The 24,601-nt window shown below is 45.0% G+C and overlaps 1 protein-coding gene across 4 annotated transcripts in view; it reads left to right on the top strand.

The window, feature by feature from the left end:
* The window catches only part of RTKN (rhotekin), a 149,241-nt gene extending 130,827 nt beyond the window's left edge, over window positions 1-18,414 (top strand). For 3 of the 4 annotated variants that reach the window (XM_069745010.1, XM_069745012.1, XM_069745011.1), the window contains exons 12-13: window positions 16,894-16,998; window positions 17,662-18,284. In XM_069745010.1, coding sequence (XP_069601111.1) covers window positions 16,894-16,998; window positions 17,662-18,086 — 530 coding nt within the window. In that variant the 3' untranslated portion in view covers window positions 18,087-18,284. Of the gene's footprint in view, window positions 1-16,893; window positions 16,999-17,661 lie in introns of all 4 variants that reach the window. The other variant, XM_069745013.1, reaches the window with a different exon arrangement.
* Window positions 18,415-24,601: the final 6,187 nt, after the last annotated feature.

Genomic DNA, 24,601 nt, shown 5'->3' on the forward strand with positions numbered 1-24,601 from the left:
AGAAAAATACTTTATCTAAAAAACTAATTAAAGCTGCCAAAAAGGAAACAGAGAAGCACATTGCTAAGGAGAGTAAAACTAATCCCAAACTGTTCTTCAACTATATCAATAGTAAAAGAATAAAAACTGAAAATGTAGGCCCCTTAAAAAATAGTGAGGAAAGAATGGTTGTAGATGACGAGGAAAAAGCTAACATATTAAACACCTTCTTCTCCACGGTATTCACGGTGGAAAATCAAATGCTAGGTGAAATCCCAAGAAACAATGAAAACCCTATATTAAGAGTCACAAATCTAACCCAAGAAGAGGTGCGAAACCGGCTAAATAAGATTAAAATAGATAAATCTCCGGGTCCGGATGGCATACACCCACGAGTACTAAGAGAACTAAGTAATGTAATAGATAAACCATTATTTCTTATTTTTAGTGACTCTATAGCGACAGGGTCTGTTCCGCAGGACTGGCGCATAGCAAATATGGTGCCAATATTCAAAAAGGGCTCTAAAAGTGAACCTGGAAATTATAGGCCAGTAAGTCTAACCTCTATTGTTGGTAAAATATTTGAAGGGTTTCTGAGGGATGTTATTCTGGATTATCTCAATGAGAATAACTGTTTAACTCCATATCAGCATGGGTTTATGAGAAATCGCTCCTGTCAAACCAATCTAATCAGTTTTTATGAAGAGGTAAGCTATAGACTGGACCACGGTGAGTCATTGGACGTGGTATATCTCGATTTTTCCAAAGCGTTTGATACCGTGCCGCACAAGAGGTTGGTACACAAAATGAGAATGCTTGGTCTGGGGGAAAATGTGTGTAAATGGGTTAGTAACTGGCTTAGTGATAGAAAGCAGAGGGTGGTTATAAATGGTATAGTCTCTAACTGGGTCGCTGTGACCAGTGGGGTACCGCAGGGGTCAGTATTGGGACCTGTTCTCTTCAACATATTCATTAATGATCTGGTAGAAGGTTTACACAGTAAAATATCGATATTTGCAGATGATACAAAACTATGTAAAGCAGTTAATACAAGAGAAGATAGTATTCTGCTACAGATGGATCTGGATAAGTTGCAAACTTGGGCTGAAAGGTGGCAGATGAGGTTTAACAATGATAAATGTAAGGTTATACACATGGGAAGAGGGAATCAATGTCACCATTACACACTGAACGGGAAACCACTGGGTAAATCTGACAGGGAGAAGGACTTGGGGATCCTAGTTAATGATAAACTTACCTGGAGCAGCCAGTGCCAGGCAGCAGCTGCCAAGGCAAACAGGATCATGGGGTGCATTAAAAGAGGTCTGGATACACATGATGAGAGCATTATACTGCCTCTGTACAAATCCCTAGTTAGACCGCACATGGAGTACTGTGTCCAGTTTTGGGCACCGGTGCTCAGGAAGGATATAATGGAACTAGAGAGAGTACAAAGGAGGGCAACAAAATTAATAAAGGGGATGGGAGAACTACAATACCCAGATAGATTAGCGAAATTAGGATTATTTAGTCTAGAAAAAAGACGACTGAGGGGCGATCTAATAACCATGTATAAGTATATAAGGGGACAATACAAATATCTCGCTGAGGATCTGTTTATACCAAGGAAGGTGACGGGCACAAGGGGGCATTCTTTGCGTCTGGAGGAGAGAAGGTTTTTCCACCAACATAGAAGAGGATTCTTTACTGTTAGGGCAGTGAGAATCTGGAATTGCTTGCCTGAGGAGGTGGTGATGGCGAACTCAGTCGAGGGGTTCAAGAGAGGCCTGGATGTCTTCCTGGAGCAGAACAATATTGTATCATACAATTATTAGGTTCTGTAGAAGGACGTAGATCTGGGGATTTATTATGATGGAATATAGGCTGAACTGGATGGACAAATGTCTTTTTTCGGCCTTACTTACTAACTATGTAAAAGAGAATGAAGCAAAAAGCAAAACATTGATCATTTCACACAAAACTCCAAAAATGGGCCAGACAAAAGTATTGGCACCCTCAGCCTAATACTTGGTCGCACAACCTTTAGCCAAACTAACTGCGACCAACCGCTTCCGGTAACCATCAATGAGTTTCTTACAATGCTCTGCTGGAATTTTAGACCATTCTTCTTTGGCAAACTGCTCCAGGTCCCTGATATTTGAAGGCTGCCTTCTCCAAACTGCCATGTTTAGATCTCTCCACAGGTGATCTATAGGATTCAGGTCTGGACTCATTGCTGGCCACCTTAGAAGTCTCCAGTGCTTTCTCTCAAACCATTTTCTAGTGCTTTTTGAAGTGTGTTTTGGGTCATTGTCCTGCTGGAAGACCCATGACCTCTGAAGGAGACCCAGCTTTCTCACACTGGGCCCTACATTATGCTGCAAAATTTGTTGGTGGTCTTCAGACTTCATAATGCCATGCACACGGTCAAGCAGTCCAGTGCCAGAGGCAGCAAAGCAACCCCAAAACATCAGGGAACCTCCGCCATGTTTGACTGTTGGGACCGTGTTCTTTTCTTTGAATGCCTCTTTTTTTCTCCTGTAAACTCTATGTTGATGCCTTTGCCCAAAAAGCTCTACTTTTGTCTCATCTGACCAGAGAACATTCTTCCAAAACGTTTTAGGCTTTTTCAGGTAAGTTTTGGCAAACTCCAGCCTGGCTTTTTTATGTCTCGGGGTAAGAAGTGGGGTCTTCCTGGGTCTCCTACCATACAGTCCCTTTTCATTCAGATGCCGACGGATAGTACGGGGTGACACTGTTGTACCCTCGGACTGCAGGGCAGCTTGAATTTGTTTGGATGTTAGTCGAGGTTCTTTATCCAACATCCGCACAATCTTGCGTTGAAATCTCTTGTCAATTTTTCTTTTCCGTCCACATCTAGGGAGGTTAGCCACAGTGCCATGGGCTTTACACTTCTTGATGACACTGCGCACGGTAGACACAGGAACATTCAGGTCTTTGGAGATGGACTTGTAGCATTGAGATTGCTCATGCTTCCTCACAATTTGGTTTCTCAAGTCCTCAGACAGTTCTTTGGTCTTCTTTCTTTTCTCTATGCTCAATGTGGTCACACAAGGACACAGGACAGAGGTTGAGTCAACTTTAATCCAAGTCAACTGGCTGCAAGTGTGATTTAGTTATTGCCAACACCTGTTAGGTGCCACAGGTAAGTTACAGGTGCTGTTAGTTACACAAATTACAGAAGCATCACATGATTTTTCAAAGGGTGCCAATACTTTTGTCCACCCCCTTTTTTATGTTTGGTGTGGAATTATATCCAATTTGGCTTTAGGGCAATTCTTTTTGTGTTTTTTCATTTAAGACAAATTAAATGAAGATAATAATACCAAATAATTTGTGTTTGCAATCATTTTCAGGAAGAAACTGAGTATTATCTGACAGAATTGCAGGGGTGTCAATACTTTTGGCCATGACTGTATAACCTTACATTTATCATTTTTACACCGCATCTGCCACCTTTCAGCCCAACTTTCCAACTTATCCAGATCCGTCAGTAGCAGAATACTATCTTCTCTTGTATTAACTGCTTTACATAGTTTTGTATCATCTGCAAATATCGATATTTTACTGTGTAAACCTTCTACCAGATCATTAATGAATATGTTGAAGAGAACAGGTCCCAATACCGACCCCTGCGGTCCCCACTGGTCACAGCGACCCAGTTAGAGACTATACCATTTATAAGCACCCTCTGCTTTCTATCACTAAGCCAGTTACTAACCCATTTACACACATTTTCCACCAGACCAAGCATTCTCATTTTGTGTACCAACCTCTTGTGCGGCACGGTATCAAACGCTTTGGAAAAATCGAGATATACCACGTCCAATGACTCACCGTGGTCCAGCCTATAGCTTACCTCTTCATAAAAACTGATTAGATTGGTTTGACAGGAGCGATTTCTCATAAACCCATGCTGATATGTAGATAAACAGTTATTCTTCTTGAGATAATCCAGAATAACATCCCTCAGAAACCCTTCAAATATTTTACCAACAATAGAGGTTAGACTTACTGGCCTATAATTTCCAGGTTCACTTTTAGAGCCCTTTTTGAATCTTGGTACCACATTTGCGTCAGTCCTGTGGAACAGACCCTGTCGCTATAGAGTCCCTGAATATTAGAAATAATGGTTTATCTATTACATTACCTAGTTCTCTTAGTACTCTTGGGTGTATGCCATCTGGACCCGGAGATTTATCTATTTTAATCTTATTTAGCCGGTTTCGCACCTCTTCTTGGGTTAGAGTGGTGACCCTTAATATAGGTGTTGTGAATTCTGCTCTTGGGTTCCCTCCAGTGGTTGTTGGTGGGAATGCAGTTGTCTCTGACTCGCAGTCCTGGCCAGGTGTATCGGATAATTACAATTCTGACTGGGATATTTAGGTGTGCAGGATCCTTTAGCCCTTGCCAGTTGTCAATGTTTCTCTGGAAGTGTTGGATCTCTGCCTGGCCTCTCCTGCTTATCTGCCAGTTCAGCAAAGATAAGTGTCTGTTTCTTTTCCTGTGGCACACATGCAGTGTGCTTATTTTCAGTACTGTTCGTTAGTTTTTCTTTTGTCCAGATTAGACTGTGTCTGTGTTTTCTCAGTCTGGTTGGTTTCACTGGAGTTGCAGATATACGCTCCTACATCTTTAGTTAGATGTAGGAAGTTTTTTGTATATTCTGCTGTGGATGTTTTGAAGGGTTTTTATACTGACTGCACAGAACTCTGTCCTATCCTGTCCTATCTAGCTAGAGTGGCCTCCTGTGCTAAATCCTGTTTTTTCTGCCTGTGTATGTTTTTTCCTCTCCGACTCACCGCCAATATTTGTGGGGGGCTGTCTATCCTTTGGGGATTTTCTCTGAGGCAAGACAGTATTCCGATTTCCATCTTTAGGGGGTATTTAGTCCTCCGGCTGTGACGAGGTGTCTAGGTGTGTTAGGTACACTCCACGGCTACTTCTAGTTGCGGTGTTAAGTTTAGGTTTGCGATCAGTATAGTGGCCACTTTCTCCAGTGAAAGTTCTCATGCAGCTCCAAGGTCACCGGATCATAACATATAGGGTTTTCTTTGTCTCTCGGCATTTCACCTAGCATTTCAGACTGCGGAGACCCGTGTGTCGTAAACAGTGCCTTCCCCCCTCCCACCAGTCCCGTAATGAAAACACAGCCAGGCCTTGATGGGTTGAACAGGTCGGTCACAGTTTATTCATTTGGCAAGCAGAGAGAGGCAATTACATTTCGCAACGGGCTCATTGCCGAAGGCCCTGTGTGCGACCAGCATGCGAGCCAGCCAATGAGCGTTTACAAACCTTTGTCCCTCTCTAGACCTCCGCTGTGACTTAATAATGACAGGATTAATAATAAGAACAATTTTTTTTCTTTTATAATACATATGCTGGCAGCGCGGAACATCAATGAATATATAGGAGAGGGAGGGTGGGACAACAGCTTCCAGGGGTCAACCAGGCAGAAAGAGGAAGGCAGTGAACCCGGGCACCTGAATTTAACCCTTGTGGGTGTGGCCAGACGCCCCTTCCTCTTCCGTTTATCAGCTGGGCGTCCCAATTACTGCATCACCTGGGGAGCTGTGGGAGGGGGTAATTAGGCACTGAACCGTATGGGCTCCGCAGTCAGAGGCACATTCCTTAGTGCCGTGCCTGCAAGACTGCAGAGCCCATACTGTCTCCGGGGGATGGAGGAACTCCGGCACACGCCGTAGCGATGACTTGATGCTGGCAGGAAGCCCAGGGAGATGGAGATGGGGCTCCTTGGCCGGTAGCCAAAGACGTGGCACATGGTTGTTGGTGACAGCCGTGTGCCTGAGCGTGAGTGACTCCAGGTGATGGAGGGACTCCGGCTCATGTTATCTTGATGGGTTGGTGTTGGCTGGTGGCCCTGGGAGATAGGAATGGGTCTCCCCGGCCGGCAGCCAAGGATGGAGCATGTGACAGCTGGGATCTGTCGTGTGCCCGAGACCGAGTGACTGCTGCTGATGGTGGAACTCCGGCTCTCGTATGGTAGATGATCTGGCTGTAGTAGATGGTGTAGATGGTTCCCTCCGGCCGACAGCAATGGATAAAGGGCGTTACCGCAGTCGTCTGTCTGGTCAGCCAGGAAGAAAGAGGAAGACACTGAGCCCGGGCCCCTTCCTCTTTCCTCCCGTTGGTCAGCTGGTCGTCCCAATTACTGCATCACCTGGGGAGCCGTGGGAGGGGGAAATTGGGCACTGCACAGGGTTTCCTTCTAACTTTCCTGTATGGGCTCTGCAGTCAGAGGCACCTTTCTTAGTTAGTACAGTAAACAAAAAGAAAGAGCACCTGAAGCAGTTGTATAGTCCAATATATCAAAAAGTAGTTTATTATTAAAACAGATCAACAAACAGGTGTAGGAAGAGCAGAAAGGGAGTCATACACACAGCATAGCACAATAGCCCAAACGGAGCAGCTGACGGTACGTGGGGTGGATTATGTACATCTTATGGGGGGATACCGCATAATACAACTGGCCCAAAGCCACAAAAGGCTAAGATAATAACAGGGCCACACTCCCATGATAGGTAGTCAAATCGTATAACAGCTAATGTAAACAGCACCATATAGGGAGAGGCAGGATCCCCCAAACATACCCGTAATAAGTGCACCAACCACCGCAGCGTCCTCTGCTCACCCCGACGCGCGTTTCGGAATGAAACCTTCCTCAGGGGGCGTGTCGTGGTAGGCTGCTCATGGCGTTTTAAAGTGTGTTCAATTACGCTGTACCGGAAGTAAAGCGACATCACTATGGTGACGGGTATGCCGGACGCACCGGAAATACGTCAACATCACCCAGGAAACAGGGACGCTTGGAAGACACAGCGCCCGCAGAACAGCTGACGCCGGCACACGTGGGGCCCCACGCGGCCGGACGACAGACCGGCCGCAGGCACGGAGTCCACAAACCGCACCTGCACAACAATGATACAGCAGGATACAGGGAATCACAGGACTTAAATGCACACGCAACGAGCGTCACTGGGAAGTAGCCACTGGGAAGTAGCCACAATAATAGAAGCCAATGGCGCTTGCGCAGAACAAAGATCAGAAACACACCAAAATAGCAGGTAACCACTAGATTAATCAAACAATATATAGTACGCAGAAAAATATATACATGTGCAACGTAATGTCATAACAATACATATATATACAATTGAAACGATCCATATAAACAGTCAAAGTACAGTACACTAGTTGAACAAATATACATACTCTGACATTAGGATACTATACCAGAACGGTATATTCAACAGATAACATCAGACTCAATAACCATCCTACAATAGAATGGATCACCATAAAGGGACTAAATTATTTCCTCAAATATACTTGAATTTCTTATATATATATAATATTTCCCTTATATAGGGACAGTCCACAGAAGAATGTAATTGACCGTGCAGATCTAGTGTTCAAGCCAAGAATCCAACGAGGCCGTTGTATCCGTAATGTCTGATGGAATAGATGTCCAAAAACACATGACAATCCAGAAGCACACTAAATATAATACAAAGAATGAGAAACAAAAATAAAAAGTTAAAAACAATTAAAAAACAATACACTGCAGCATGGACAGGCGTGCAACAGTTGGCGATCACAAGAATGGGGCAAACGAGAGATTCTCATTAAGTCCACGAGGATGAACTGTCCCTAGGGTCCATATCCAACGCGACTCCATCATACCCAAGCGTTTGGATAACTGGCCCCCCCGAATATTAATATGGAGGGCATCAATACCACGTACCCGTAGTAGTGAGCCATCACAATCATGGAAGATCTTAAAATGACGAGGTATCGTCTTGAGGGTGGAAGTGTCCACCTGCGCAGATGCCGCCTGGATACCCAGAATGTGCTCCCGCACACGGACCTTAAGCTGGCGAGTAGTTAGACCAACGTATATTAAGCCACACGGGCATGATGCATAGTACACCACGTATCTGGTAGTACATGTAATACGCTGTCTGATATTAAAACTCTTCTGGCCGCTAGAGTCCGTGAAGGAAGTACACCGATCAATATTAGGACAAGCGACACATCTACCGCAGGGGACACAACCACCCCCTCTCGAAAGATCATCCAGAAATGTGGTTGGACGTGACTCGACATAGTGGCTATTGGTCAAATGGTCTCTGAGGTTCTTGGAGCGACGGAACGTGATAGATGGCCTAATAGGGAGAAATTTGCTGATTACAGGGTCAACTGTTAGAATAGGCCAAGCTTTTTCCAAAGCGGCCCTCACTCGTTTAGATTGTGAACTAAACGTGGTAATAAATCTAACTACGTTGTCCTGACCACTAGTTTTACTTTTAACTCCATATAGTAAATTATGGCGCGAGGTGTATTTAGCCCTATGGTATGCTCTTTTTAGTACCCTATTACTGTACCCTCGTAGTTTAAACCGCTCCCTTAGTTCCGAGGATCTTTTCTCAAAGTCTGATTCGGTTGAACAAATACGACGTAGCCTCAAAAACTGTCCGATGGGAATTGATTTAACCATATGAGATGGATGACCCGAAGAGGCATGGAGGAGTATATTAGTGGCGGTGGATTTTCTATAAACGTCTGTCTGTGCCATTCCTCCCGCATCCCTGGAGATGGTAACGTCCAGAAAATCTATTTTATTCGTATTCCATACAAAGGATAAATGGATATTACGGTCATTACTGTTAAGTGTGGAGATTAATTGCGCAAGGTCGGTGGGTGTGCCCTGCCAGACGAAGAAGATATCGTCGATGTATCGTGTCCAAAGAGGGACACGATCCACCAACCCCTGTTCGTCGGACAGGAAGAGGTCTCTCTCCCACAACCCCAGGAACAGACAAGCATACGAGGGCGCAAAGGAAGCCCCCATAGCCGTCCCCTGGAGCTGAAGGTAGAAAGACCCCTTAAAAACAAAAAAGTTATGGGTAAGGGTAAACTCCAGTAGTTCCAGCAGTAGGTCCCTCAAGCCACGAGAAAGCGTGGACATGGCAAGATAGTAACGGACAGCAGCAATACCATCAAGATGTTTAATATTGGTATAGAGGGACTCTACATCAGCTGAAACCAAAAGAGTATCCCCCCCAAAACACAACCCATCCACCTTGCGCAATAGCTCCCCAGTATCTTTAATAAAAGAAGGAAGGTTGATGACCAAGGGTTGGAGGTGGAAATCAATCCATCTATTAATATTCTCGAGGAAGTTTCCCCTACCTGAAATTATAGGTCTCCCTGGTGGTGACGTGGTATTTTTATGTATTTTCGGGAGGAGGTATAGGGTAGCTATGGTAGGTTCAGAGACCACCAATGCGGAAGCCAGGTCCTTGGTGATAACGTCGTCCTGTAGTGCCCGCTTAATTATGGTCTCCAATTGGGCACTATATGCAGAGAGGGGGTTATAGGTCAGTTTTTTATAACAGGTGGTATTGTTTAGTTGCCGAAACGCCTCCCTCTCATACATAGCCGTTGGCCACAAGACGACGTTACCACCTTTGTCCGCTGGCTTCACTAGAACATCCGGCAGTCCCTGAAGGACCCTAAGTCTGATTCTCTCCTCCCGTGATAGGTTATCATGGGAAATATACCCAGGGATTTTATTAAACTCCTCCGTCACCACCTTAACAAAGAGATCTATGTTAGCACATGATGACAGGGGGGGAAACTTCCTAGACCGGGGGCGTATCGAAGGAGGAACCTTACCTCCTTCGTGCAAATGCTCCACCGCCAGTTCCTCCAAAATCCTTAGCGCATCTTGTTCCTCCTCTGTAGGGAATAACAATTGTAAGTCGTTGTTGTAAAAATAACGCTTAAACAGTAATGACCTAGAAAAGATGTTTAAATCTTTCACCGTTGTAAAAACATCAAATTTTGATGCAGGTGAAAAGGATAAACCCTTTCCAAGTAGTTGGAGGTCAGCATCAGACAGACAATAGCTGCTTAAATTAATCACCTTATTATCCTTATTATTAGCATGAGATGATGTTGCAGCTGATCTTTTATAAGGATGGAATGAATGATCACGAAGTCTTGTTCTATCCAATCCGCCTACTCCTCCTTCAGATGCAGAGGAGACATCAGACCTGCCACTAGTAGATGATATTGAGGTATTTGAAGGGGTCCTGCGGGGGCCCGGATTATTTTTACTCCTCCATAGATACACTCTCTTATTTTGATAGTCCCTAAGATCCCTATTATATTTAAGGATCTGGGATTCTTGGATCTTTTTAACCAGTGTATCCATGGATTTTTCAAGCTCAGTTTCAAATTGTTGGATTTTATCCATAGGACAATTAGCTCTAATATCCACTTGAGCTTTATCAATTGTACCATCAAGTTCGGAGATACTAGTGGCATTGAGATTAATCAACAACTGCATCAAAGTCAATGAACATAAATTACAGGCCTCCTCCCACTTAGAGACAAATTGCTCATCCTCTACTGGGTATGACGGAATCACACGGACACGAAGACCCCTGGGAATCATCTTGGTATTGACATATTTTTCCATAAAAGAACGATTCCACCAGATCCTGGTACGTCTAGCGATCATAGTCTTCATGGATGCCAACTTTTCCTCCCATATAGGATCGCCTAACTGCTGCACGCCACTCCCACTGCCCCCAAACACCTGATCCATCTGGTTGAGCCAAGATTGTTCTTTAGCTCGGTAGTCCATAATGTCACCAAAGAAACCTGTGCATAACACAGACAAAATTAGTACATAATAAAAATGAAGCGACATTATCTAGAACACGGGGTAGAGATAATCGGTGTTATATCATGGGCGAAAAAGCCCGAACAGTACCCAGTGTCAAGACAGATAGCAGGACTGACTGCAATATATATACAATAAACAAAAAGAAAGAGCACCTGAAGCAGTTGTATAGTCCAATATATCAAAAAGTAGTTTATTATTAAAACAGATCAACAAACAGGTGTAGGAAGAGCAGAAAGGGAGTCATACACACAGCATAGCACAATAGCCCAAACGGAGCAGCTGACGGTACGTGGGGTGGATTATGTACATCTTATGGGGGGATACCGCATAATACAACTGGCCCAAAGCCACAAAAGGGTAAGATAATAACAGGGCCACACTCCCATGATAGGTAGTCAAATCGTATAACAGCTAATGTAAACAGCACCATATAGGGAGAGGCAGGATCCCCCAAACATACCCGTAATAAGTGCACCAACCACCGCAGCGTCCTCTGCTCACCCCGACGCGCGTTTCGGAATGAAACCTTCCTCAGGGGGCGTGTCGTGGTAGGCTGCTCATGGCGTTTTAAAGTGTGTTCAATTACGCTGTACCGGAAGTAAAGCGACATCACTATGGTGACGGGTATGCCGGACGCACCGGAAATACGTCAACATCACCAAGGAAACAGGGACGCTTGGAAGACAGCGCCCGCAGAACAGCTGACGCCGGCACACGTGGGGCCCCACGCGGCCGGACGACAGACCGGCCGCAGGCACGGAGTCCACAAACCGCACCTGCACAACAATGATACAGCAGGATACAGGGAATCACAGGACTTAAATGCACACGCAACGAGCGTCACTGGGAAGTAGCCACTGGGAAGTAGCCACAATAATAGAAGCCAATGGCGCTTGCGCAGAACAAAGATCAGAAACACACCAAAATAGCAGGTAACCACTAGATTAATCAAACAATATACAGTGGGGCAAAAAAGTATTTAGTCAGTCAGCAATAGTGCAAGTTCCACCACTTAAAAAGATGAGAGGCGTCTGTAATTTACATCATAGGTAGACCTCAACTATGGGAGACAAACTGAGAAAAAAAAATCCAGAAAATCACATTGTCTGTTTTTTTAACATTTTATTTGCATATTATGGTGGAAAATAAGTATTTGGTCAGAAACAAACAATCAAGATTTCTGGCTCTCACAGACCTGTAACTTCTTCTTTAAGAGTCTCCTCTTTCCTCCACTCATTACCTGTAGTAATGGCACCTGTTTAAAGTTGTTATCAGTATAAAAAGACACCTGTGCACACCCTCAAACAGTCTGACTCCAAACTCCACTATGGTGAAGACCAAAGAGCTGTCAAAGGACACCAGAAACAAAATTGTAGCCCTGCACCAGGCTGGGAAGACTGAATCTGCAATAGCCAACCAGCTTGGAGTGAAGAAATCAACAGTGGGAGCAATAATTAGAAAATGGAAGACATACAAGACCACTGATAATCTCCCCCGATCTGGGGCTCCACGCAAAATCCCACCCCGTGGGGTCAGAATGATCACAAGAACGGTGAGCAAAAATCACAGAACCACGCGGGGGGACCTAGTGAATGAACTGCAGAGAGCTGGGACCAATGTAACAAGGCCTACCATAAGTAACACACTACGCCACCATGGACTCAGATCCTGCAGTGCCAGACGTGTCCCACTGCTTAAGCCAGTACATGTCCGGGCCCGTCTGAAGTTTGCTAGAGAGCATTTGGATGATCCAGAGGAGTTTTGGGAGAATGTCCTATGGTCTGATGAAACCAAACTGGAACTGTTTGGTAGAAACACAACTTGTCGTGTTTGAAGGAAAAAGAATACTGAGTTGCATCCATCAAACACCATACCTACTGTAAAGCATGGTGGTGGAAACATCATGCTTTGGGGCTGTTTCTCTGCAACGGAGCCAGGACGACTGATCCGGGTACATGAAAGAATGAATGGGGCCATGTATCGTGAGATTTTGAGTGCAAACCTCCTTCCATCAGCAAGGGCATTGAAGATGAAACGTGGCTGGGTCTTTCAACATGACAATGATCCAAAGCACACCGCCAGGGCAACGAAGGAGTAGCTTCGTAAGAAGCATTTCAAGGTCCTGGAGTGGCCTAGCCAGTCTCCAGATCTCAACCCTATAGAAAACCTTTGGAGGGAGTTGAAAGTCCGTGTTGCCAAGCGAAAAGCCAAAAACATCACTGCTCTAGAAGAGATCTGCATGGAGGAATGGGCCAACATACCAACAACAGTGTGTGGCAACCTTGTGAAGACTTACAGAAAACGTTTGACCTCTGTCATTGCCAACAAAGGATATATTACAAAGTATTGAGATGAAATTTTGTTTCTGACCAAATACTTATTTTCCACCATAATATGCAAATAAAATGTTAAAAAAACAGACAATGTGATTTTCTGGATTTTTTTTTCTCAGTTTGTCTCCCATAGTTGAGGTCTACCTATGATGTAAATTACAGACGCCTCTCATCTTTTTAAGTGGTGCAACTTGCACTATTGCTGACTGACTAAATACTTTTTTGCCCCACTGTATAGTACGCAGAAAAATATATACATGTGCAACGTAATGTCATGACAATACATATATATACAATTGAAACGATCCATATAAACAGTCAAAGTACAGTACACTAGTTGAACAAATATACATACTCTGACATTAGGATACTATACCAGAACGGTATATTCAACAGATAACATCAGACTCAATAACCATCCTACAATAGAATGGATCACCATAAAGGGACTAAATTATTTCCTCAAATATACTTGAATTTCTTATATATATATAATATTTCCCTTATATAGGGACAGTCCACAGAAGAATTTAATTGACCGTGCAGATCTAGTGTTCAAGCCAAGAATCCAACGAGGCCGTTGTATCCGTAATGTCTGATGGAATAGATGTCCAAAAACACATGACAATCCAGAAGCACACTAAATATAATACAAAGAATGAGAAACAAAAATAAAAAGTTAAAAACAATTAAAAACAATACACTGCAGCATGGACAGGCGTGCAACAGTTGGCGATCACAAGAATGGGGCAAACGAGAGATTCTCATTAAGTCCACGAGGATGAACTGTCCCTAGGGTCCATATCCAGCGCGACTCCATCATACCCAAGCGTTTGGATAACCGGCAGATCGTTTAGAACTTTCGTCGCTGGATCTCCCGCTGGCATCGCTAGATCGGTGTGAGTGACACCGATCTAGCGATGCGATCTAGCGATGCGTTCGCTTGTAACCAGGGTAAACATCGGGTTACTAAGCGCAGGGCCGCGCTTAGTAACCCGATGTTTACCCTGGTTACAAGCGTGAAACTAAAAAAAAACAAACAGCACATACTTACATTCTGGTGTCCGTCAGGTCCCTTGCCGTCTGCTTCCCGCACTCAGTGACTGCCGGCCGTAAAGTGAAAGCAGAGCACAGCGGTGACGTCACCGCTGTGCTGTGCTTTCACTTTCACTTTACGGCCGGCAGTCACTGAGTGCGGGAAGCAGACGGCAAGGGACCTGACGGACACCAGAATGTAAGTATGTGCTGTTTGGTTTTTTTTTACGCTGGTAACCAGGGTAAACATCGGGTTACTAAGCGCGGTCCTGCGCTTAGTAACCCGATGTTTACCCTGGTTACCCGGGGACCTCGGCATCGTTGGTCGCTGGAGAGCTGTCTGTGTGACAGCTCCCCAGCGACCACACTACGATTTACCTACGATCACGGCCAGGTCATATCGCTGGTCGTGATCGTAGGTAAATCGTATAGTGTGACGGTACCCTAAGCTGTTGCTGAGCCCCCCCCCCCCCCCCTTCCCCAGCCATCCAGCCAGCTTTGTGGTTTTCCATGCCAGTCCAGATGTGGACAGTACAGTGGAAAGTTCAGTGTGTTCTGTGGCTCGCTAAAATCGAATCCGTGACCAAAGTGCTACGTGAATATCAGCGCGTTTATATCGGAATAACATTACTCGGTGGGATAAGCAGTTGAAGGAAACCGGCAGTTTGGTGGAGAAGCCCCGTTCTGGTAGGCGATCAGTCAATGACGAGTCTGTAGAGGCTATACAGGATAGCTGCCTAAGAGTCCTAAAAAAATCTGTGCGTTTGTGTGCTCGACAATTACACCTAAGCAAGACTACAGTTCATAAGGTGTTAAACTGTTTTATGGGGTACGAATTGCAGCTGTTGCACGCTATCAAACCGGTGGGTAGACCCAAACGATGCGCGTTTGCTATAGATATGCTTCATAAGATCGACCATGACACAAGATTTTTGCAGAAGATTGTGTTTATCGATGAGGCGACCTTCCATAAAACAGAGAATCACAGACATTATTCACTCTATTATACCAGACGTCCTTAACTGTGTGTGGCAAGAACTTCACTATCGTTTGGATGTGTATAGGGCAACAAATGGAGCCCACATCGAACTGCACTGAATAGGTATGAAACTGGGAGAGTTTTTATTTGGAGCAGATTTCACATTTCTATCATTTTTTGTTGCTTTCCAGTGACTGGTCAAAAGTGCACCATGACTTTACGGACACACTGTAGTTGAAGAACAGTTTGGGATTAGTTTTACTCTCCTTAGCAATGTGCTTCTCTGTTTCCTTTTTTGGCAGCTTTAATTAGTTTTTAGATAAAATATTTTTCTCCCAATAGTTTTTTAGATCTTCAGCGGTGCCATTCTGCTTTAGTAGTGTAAATACTTTCTTTTAACTGATAATTGCCCCTCTTACTTCTCTGTTTAGCCACATTGGGTTTTTCCTATTTCTTTTTCTCTGCTGCTTCTCTTCTTTCTCCTCTTTTCCTTTCCTTTCTCAGCTCTTTCTATCTCTTTCTCAGATGATTCTGTCTCTTTCTCTGCTCTTTTTCTGTCTTTTCTCCACTTTTTCTTTCCTTTTTCCTGTGCCCTTTCTCAGCTCATCTTGTCCTTTTCTCCGCTCCTCAATTCCTTTTCTCCTTTCCTTCTTGTTCTTTCTCTGTTCCTTCTTCCACTCTGTCTGTTCTTCCTCCTTTTTATGTCCCTTACTCAGCTCCTTCTCTCTTTCTCAGATGATTCTGTCCGTTTCTCAGCTCCTTTTCTCTTTCTCTGCGTCTCCTGTACCCTTTCTCTTTTCCTGTGCCCTTTCTTAGCTCATTTTGTCCTTTTCTCCGCTCCTCCTTTCCTTTCCTCATTTCCTTCTTGCTCTTTTCTCTGTTTCTTCTTCCACTCTGTCTGTTCTTCCTTCTGTCCATTTCTCAGCTCCTTTTGTCTTTCTCTGCTTCTTCTGTACCCATTCTCCGCTCATCTTGTCCTTTTCTCCGCTCCTCCTTTCCTTTCCTCCTTGCTTTTCTGTTCCTTCTTCCACTCTTGCTGTTCTTCCTTCTGTCTGTTTCTCAGCTCCTCTTGTCTCTTTCTCTGCTTCTTCTGTACCCTTTCTCTTTTCCTGTGCCCTTTCTCAGCTCCTCTTGTCCTTTTCTCCGCTCCTCCTTTCCTTTCCTCCTTGCTCTTTTCTCTGTTCCTTCTTCCACTCTTGCTGTTCTTCCTTCTGTCCGTTTCTCAGCTCCTCTTGTCTCTTTCTCTGTTCCTTCTTCTGTACCCTTTCTCTTTTCCTGTGCCGTTTCTCAGCTCCTCTTGTCTTTCTCTGCTTCTTCTGTACCCTTTCTCTTTTCCTGTGCCGTTTCTCAGCTCATCTTGTCCTTTTCTCCGCTCCTCCTTTCCTTTCCTTCTTGCTCTTTTCTCTGTTCCTTCTTCCACTCTTGCTGTTCTTCCTTCTGTCCGTTTCTCAGCTCCTCTTGTCTCTTTCTCTGTTCCTTCTTCTGTACCCTTTCTCTTTTCCTGTGCCGTTTCTCAGCTCCTCTTGTCTTTCTCTGCTTCTTCTGTACCCTTTCTCTTTTCCTGTGCCGTTTCTCAGCTCATCTTGTCCTTTTCTCCGCTCCTCCTTTCCTTTCCTCCTTGCTCTTTTCTGTTCCTTCTTCCACTCTTGCTGTTCTTCCTTCTGTCTGTTTCTCAGCTCCTCTTGTCTCTTTCTCTGCTTCTTCTGTATCCTTTCTCAGCTCCTCTTGTCCCTTTCTGCTCCTCATTTCCCTTTCTCCGCTCCTTCTGTCCTTCCCCATCTCAGGTCGGCCGCTGTGATGCACTGAGGTCTCCTGCTTGTCTTCTTCAGGTCAGTGGAAGCAGTGCTGCGATGACTTGATGAAAATAGAAACCCCTCCACCCAAGAGATCAGCAGCCGCCATCACCAAACAGGGCTCCCTCTATCACGAGATGGGTGAGTACCTGCGGATATAACGCTGAGGTGCAAAGTGAGGGGTCTTGTGATACAAGGATATGAGTGGTCTTAGAAGGGGATGTAGTTGTTACTCCCTTACATAGTATGCTCTGACGTGATTTCTAATGCCATTCTGTACTCGGTGACTAACCTTGCCTGTCTATCACATTCAGAGTAACACTCTTTCTCTTGTCTCTGCATGCCTTGCATGGCTCTCTGTCCCTGCCCTTCCTCTGCTCAGCACTCTCTGCTGCCCCTGCACCCAGTGATGAGGGGCTGCTCCTGCAGGATAACGCAGTGTCTGCTGAAATCCGATCACTGCTGTGCACCTATTACACTGAAAGGTTTGTAGCACGAGACCGCCTGCATGTGTGGCACCTAATGGGCATCATGAGAGAGTCTGATGTGCAGCTAGAACAAGGAGTTTGCCGTTGTCTCATGGGCAAAGTCAATGGCTGAGGAAGTCGAGGCAGAGTCCTGCACCCTGGGATTGTTGCTCCCCTTGATCATGGACTGTTGTTACGAAGTTTCCTCCTGTGATAGGTTGGGGGCTGAATATAAAGCGATGTCCATGGTCACATAGGTCATGTTGGTCTTGTAGATCTGTCCTTACCACCTTCTTGCTGGGATATTTTTACTAACTTTGTCTTTCTGCTCTTGCAGCTATTGAGGGCCTGGGTTCGATTCCTGACCTGCTTTCCCAGAGGATGAAGGAGTTTGAGCTCCAGAGGGGTATAGATCCCCCACCGTGGACGTCTTTCTTCCACAGTCCTTCCCTTGGACGTACAACATGTTCTTCCTCCTCTGACTGTGACAGTCCTCCAAGCCAGACCTCCAAATACCGACCTCGAACACTTTCCCTCGATGCCAAACTAACGACCCTGAAGAGCCGTGGCCTAAGATTGGCCGAGAGTCCAGCTGCTCATGGAGCCTGCAGGGATAAAAGTCCTCGTACAGAGGCAAGAAACAGCAGTAGCAGCAGTGGTAGCAGCACGCCCGACACTGAAAGAGGGTGTCCCACCCGCAAAAACATTAAGAGCCTGAAAACCAAGCTAGACCCCCGAAATTGGCTCCAAAGTCAAGTGTGAGCTGTCCACGAACAAGCCCAAGAACTGTAGGAGAAGCGAGGCCAGATGCCTCCATGTCTGACGTCAACATGGCTGCCCGAGTGACCTGGGGACTCCTGAATTGGGTGGAGCTGCCCCCTTCTCCTTGGTTGAGGTTGGGATATTATTGCTTCTGATATACACTAAGCATGAATGAGATTAACATGGTGTCTGTGCGCACCACTGCTGTGTCCATGAGTTTCATCAGTCGCAGTCCATGACCATGGGAGACATGTAAAAAGACTTCCTGTGCCATACTATGAAACCTGGCTGCCAGTACCAGGCCGTGCAATACAGAATTACAAGTGGACTTCAGGTGTTTCAATACATTGCCCCACAACAGGGCCACATAGCAGATCTGATGTGCCTGACCCTAGAAGTCTTAGGGCAACACACTACAGCATGCTCATTATTTATATTCCTTATATGTATGACTGGAGGGAGATATGAGGTCCAGACCAGTCATCTCCTACTGCATGGATATAGGCCCGTATTGTCATCTCCTACTGCAGGGAGCTTGGTATGAGACCCGGAGCCATCCCCTCCTACTGCAGGGAGATGCTCGGAGCCGTCCCCTCCTACTGCAGGGAGATGCTCGGAGCCGTCCCCTCCTACTGCAGGGAGATGCTCAGAGCTGTCCCCTCCTAATGCAGGGAGATGCTCAGAGCCGTCCCCTCCTAATGCAGGGAGATGCTCGGAGCCGTCCCCTCCTACTGCAGGGAGCTTGGTATGAGACCCAGAGCCATCCCCTCCTACTGCAGGGAGATGCTCGGAGCCGTCCCCTCCTACTGCAGGGAGATGCTCGGAGCTGTCCCCTCCTACTGCAGGGAGATGCTCAGAGCTGTCCCCTCCTAATGCAGGGAGATGCTCGGAGCCGTCCCCTCCTACTGCAGGGAGCTTGGTATGAGACCCAGAGCCATCCCCTCCTACTGCAGGGAGATGCTCGGAGCCATCCCCTCCTACTGCAGGGAGATGCTCGGAGCCGTCCCCTCCTACTGCAGGGAGATGCTCGGAGCCGTCCCCTCCTACTGCAGGGAGATGCTCGGAGCCGTCCCCTCCTACTGCAGGGAGATGCTCAGAGCTGTCCCCTCCTAATGCAGGGAGATGCTCGGAGCCGTCCCCTCCTACTGCAGGGAGCTTGGTATGAGACCCAGAGCCATCCCCTCCTACTGCAGGGAGATGCTCGGAGCCGTCCCCTCCTACTGCAGGGAGATGCTCGGAGCTGTCCCCTCCTACTGCAGGGAGATGCTCAGAGCTGTCCCCTCCTAATGCAGGGAGATGCTCGGAGCCGTCCCCTCCTAATGCAGGGAGATGCTCGTAGCCGTCCCCTCCTACTGCAGGGAGCTTGGTATGAGACCCAGAGCCATCCCCTCCTACTGCAGGGAGATGCTCGGAGCGATCCCCTCCTACTGCAGGGAGCTTGGTATGAGGCCCGGAGCCATCCCCTCCTACTGCAGGGAGAGAGGACCATCGTTGTCGACTCTGAGTACAGGGAGCTTGGTAGGAGGCCTGGAGCTGTCCCCTCCTACTGCAGGGAGATGCTCATAGCCATCCCCTCCTATTGCAGGGACAGAGGCTTGGTGTTTTCGCCTCCTACTGCAGGGAGCTTGGTATGAGGCCCGGAGGCATCCCCTCCTACTGCAGGGAGAGAGGCCCGGTGTTGTCACCTACTGAAAACAAGAATATTCCAGCTTGCTCTTGATAAAATGTAAAATTTTAATCCAAATGGTTAAAATAACAGTACATGCTCCTGGGACCCACCATGAACCCCGTGAGGGAGAGCGACGCGTTTCGACTGCGACAGCAGTCTTTATCCAAGCTAGTCTATCTGGTGTCGACACCGGTATAAAAGGACCCAAATACCAATGAAAAGTCTTACACAAATCACGCGATCCAAGGTCCTAAAATGTGAGTACTAAAATCAAAAAGACATATATACAATTCAACAAATAAAGCAAAAAAATATACAAAATATATATTACATGCCAAAAAAATAAAACAATAACAATGAATTAACAGTTGCTGCAATATGACAAATATTAATAGTGAAACATAATTTCGTTTTTACGATTGAGGCCGTCAGGAAACCTAGTGCCCAATATAAAAATCCAATAAGCCTCGCGGGTAAGTAGAATTCTATGCAAATCACCGCCGCGATGTGGTTTAATTATTCTTTCTATACCAGTAACTCGAAATGAAGAAGTGTCACGTGAATGCTGGTCAACAAAATGTTTGGCTGCAGAAGAAATGTTACGATTAGTATTTCTTATGTTAGATATGTCGTACAAATGCTCCGAAATGCGATTTTTTAATTTGCGTATGTACGGACGCGCCCAACGCAATGTGAACCCAGCCTTACCCATGTGTGGCAAGAACTTCACTATCATTTGGATGTGTATAGGGCAACAAATGGAGCCCACATCGAACTGCACTGAATAGGTATGAAACTGGGAGAATTTTTCTTTTATTTGGAGCAGATTTCACATTTCTATCATTTTTTGTTGCTTTCGAGTGACTGGTCAAAAGTGCACCATGACTTTACGGACACACTGTAGTTGAAAAACAGTTTGGGATTAGTTTTACTCTCCTTAGCAATGTGCTTCTCTGTTTCCTTTTTTGGCAGCTTTAATTAGTTTTTTAGATAACGTATTTTTCTCCCTATAGTTTTTTCGATCTTCAGCGGTGCCATTCTGCTTTAGTAGTGCAAATACTTTCTTTTTACTGATAATTGCCCCTTTTACTTCTCTGTTTAGCCACATTGGGTTTTTCCTATTTCTTTTTCTCTCCTGCTTCTCTTCTTTCTCCTCTTTTCCTTTCTCAGCTCCTTCTATCTCTTTCTCAGATGATTCTGTCTTTCTCTGCTCTTTTTGTCTTTTCTCCACTTTTTCTTTCCTGTGCCCTTTCTCAGCTCATCTTGTCCTTTTCTCTGCTCCTCCATTCCTTTTCTCCTTTCCTTCTTGTTCTTTCTCTGTTCCTTCTTCCACTCTGTCTGTTCTTCCTACCTTTTATGTCCCTTACTCAGCTCCTTCTGTCTCTTTCTCAGATGATTCTGTCCGTTTCTCAGCTCCTTTTGTCTCTTTCTCTGCTTTCCTTGTCAGGAAACCTAGTGCCCAATATAAAAATCCAATAAGCCTCGCGGGTAAGTAGAATTCTATGCATATCACCACCGCGATGTGATTTGAATATTCTTTCTATACCAGTAACCGAAAATAAGAAGTATCACGTGAATGCTGGTCAACAAAATGTTTGGCTGCAGAAGAAATGTTACGAATAATTACATAGTAACATAGTAACATAGTTAGTAAGGCCGAAAAAAGACATTTGTCCATCCAGTTCAGCCTATATTCCATCATAATAAATACCCAGATCTACGTCCTTCTACAGAACCTAATAATTGTATGATACAATATTGTTCTGCTCCAGGAAGACATCCAGGCCTCTCTTGAACCCCTCGACTGAGTTCGCCATCACCACCTCCTCAGGCAAGCAATTCCAGATTCTCACTGCCCTAACAGTAAAGAATCCTCTTCTATGTTGGTGGAAAAACCTTCTCTCCTCCAGACGCAAAGAGTGCCCCCTTGTGCCCGTCACCTTCCTTGGTATAAACAGATCCTCAGCGAGATATTTGTATTGTCCCCTTATATACTTATACATGGTTATTAGATCGCCCCTCAGTCGTCTTTTTTCTAGACTAAATAATCCTAATTTCGCTAATCTATCTGGGTATTGTAGTTCTCCCATCCCCTTTATTAATTTTGTTGCCCTCCTTTGTACTCTCTCTAGTTCCATTATATCCTTCCTGAGCACCGGTGCCCAAAACTGGACACAGTGCTCCATGTGCGGTCTAACTAGGGATTTGTACAGAGGCAGTATAATGCTCTCATCATGTGTATCCAGGCCTCTTTTAATGCACCCCATGATCCTGTTTGCCTTGGCAGCTGCTGCCTGGCACTGGCTGCTCCAGGTAAGTTTATCATTAACTAGGATCCCCAAGTCCTTCTCCCTGTCAGATTTACCCAGTGGTTTCCCATTCAGTGTGTAATGGTGACATTGATTCCTTCTTCCCATGTGTATAACCTTACATTTATCATTGTTAAACCTCATCTGCCACCTTTCAGCCCAAGTTTCCAACTTATCCAGATCCATCTGTAGCAGAATACTATCTTCTCTTGTATTAACTGCTTTACATAGTTTTGTATCATCTGCAAATATCGATATTTTACTGTGTAAACCTTCTACCAGATCATTAATGAATATGTTGAAGAGAACAGGTCCCAATACTGACCCCTGCGGTCCCCACTGGTCACAGCGACCCAGTTAGAGACTATACCATTTATAACCACCCTCTGCTTTCTATCACTAAGCCAGTTACTAACCCATTTACACACAATTTCCCCCAGACCAAGCATTCTCATTTTGTGTACCAACCTCTTGTGCGGCACGGTATCAAACGCTTTGGAAAAATCGAGATATACCACGTCCAATGACTCACCGTGGTCCAGCCTATAGCTTACCTCTTCATAAAATTGGTGTGACAGGATGAGGAACTTTTATAAAATCCGCTTGCTTGTTGGAATATCTTGTCACCTAGCATGTTTGTCTCGAATAAATCGCAAACAACTTGGCTAAGTTGTAAAGGTAGTTACAAATGTAATGTACTTAATTGTTCTACCTGCAAACATATGATTACAACTAAATCCTATAGTGACTATAATAACACAAATATTTTTCACATACAAGGGTTCATCAATTGCAACACTCGTTTTGCAGTGTATAAAATTGATTGTGTTGCATGTAACAAATCATATGTAGGTTGCACCATACACAAATTACATAGTAACATAGTAACATAGTTAGTAAGGCCGAAAAAAGACATTTGTCCATCCAGTTCAGCCTATATTCCATCATAATAAATACCCAGATCTACGTCCTTCTACAGAACCTAATAATTGTATGATACAATATTGTTCTGCTCCAGGAAGACATCCAGGCCTCTCTTGAACCCCTCGACTGAGTTCGCCATCACCACCTCCTCAGGCAAGCAATTCCAGATTCTCACTGCCCTAACAGTAAAGAATCCTCTTCTATGTTGGTGGAAAAACCTTCTCTCCTCCAGACGCAAAGAATGCCCCCTTGTGCCCGTCACCTTCCTTGGTATAAACAGATCCTCAGCGAGATATTTGTATTGTCCCCTTATATACTTATACATGGTTATTAGATCGCCCCTCAGTCGTCTTTTTTCTAGACTAAATAATCCTAATTTCGCTAATCTATCTGGGTATTGTAGTTCTCCCATCCCCTTTATTAATTTTGTTGCCCTCCTTTGTACTCTCTCTAGTTCCATTATATCCTTCCTGAGCACCGGTGCCCAAAACTGGACACAGTACTCCATGTGCGGTCTAACTAGGGATTTGTACAGAGGCAGTATAATGCTCTCATCATGTGTATCCAGACCTCTTTTAATGCACCCCATGATCCTGTTTGCCTTGGCAGCTGCTGCCTGGCACTGGCTGCTCCAGGTAAGTTTATCATTAACTAGGATCCCCAAGTCCTTCTCCCTGTCAGATTTACCCAGTGGTTTCCCGTTCAGTGTGTAATGGTGACATTGATTCCTTCTTCCCATGTGTATAACCTTACATTTATCATTGTTAAACCTCGTCTGCCACCTTTCAGCCCAAGTTTCCAACTTATCCAGATCCATCTGTAGCAGAATACTATCTTCTCTTGTATTAACTGCTTTACATAGTTTTGTATCATCTGCAAATATCGATATTTTACTGTGTAAACCTTCTACCAGATCATTAATGAATATGTTGAAGAGAACAGGTCCCAATACCGACCCCTGCGGTACCCCACTGGTCACAGCGACCCAGTTAGAGACTATACCATTTATAACCACCCTCTGCTTTCTATCACTAAGCCAGTTACTAACCCATTTACACACATTTTCCCCCAGACCAAGCATTCTCATTTTGTGTACCAACCTCTTGTGCGGCACGGTATCAAACGCTTTGGAAAAATCGAGATATACCACGTCCAATGACTCACCGTGGTCCAGTCTATAGCTTACCTCTTCATAAAAACTGATTAGATTGGTTTGACAGGAGCGATTTCTCATAAACCCATGCTGATATGGAGTTAAACAGTTATTCTCATTGAGATAATCCAGAATAACATCCCTCAGAAACCCTTCACATATTTTACCAACAATAGAGGTTAGACTTACTGGCCTATAATTTCCAGGTTCACTTTTAGAGCCCTTTTTGAATATTGGCACCACATTTGCTATGCGCCAGTCCTGCGGAACAGACCCTGTCACTATAGAGTCACTAAAAATAAGAAATAATGGTTTATCTATTACATTACTTAGTTCTCTTAGTACTCGTGGGTGTATGCCATCCGGACCCGGAGATTTATCTATTTTAATCTTATTTAGCCGGTTTCGCACCTCTTCTTGGGTTAGATTGGTGACCCTTAATATAGGGTTTTCATTGTTT

The sequence above is a fragment of the Ranitomeya imitator genome, chromosome 1 (genome assembly GCF_032444005.1).
Source record: "Ranitomeya imitator isolate aRanImi1 chromosome 1, aRanImi1.pri, whole genome shotgun sequence".
Classification (NCBI taxonomy): domain Eukaryota; kingdom Metazoa; phylum Chordata; class Amphibia; order Anura; family Dendrobatidae; genus Ranitomeya; species Ranitomeya imitator.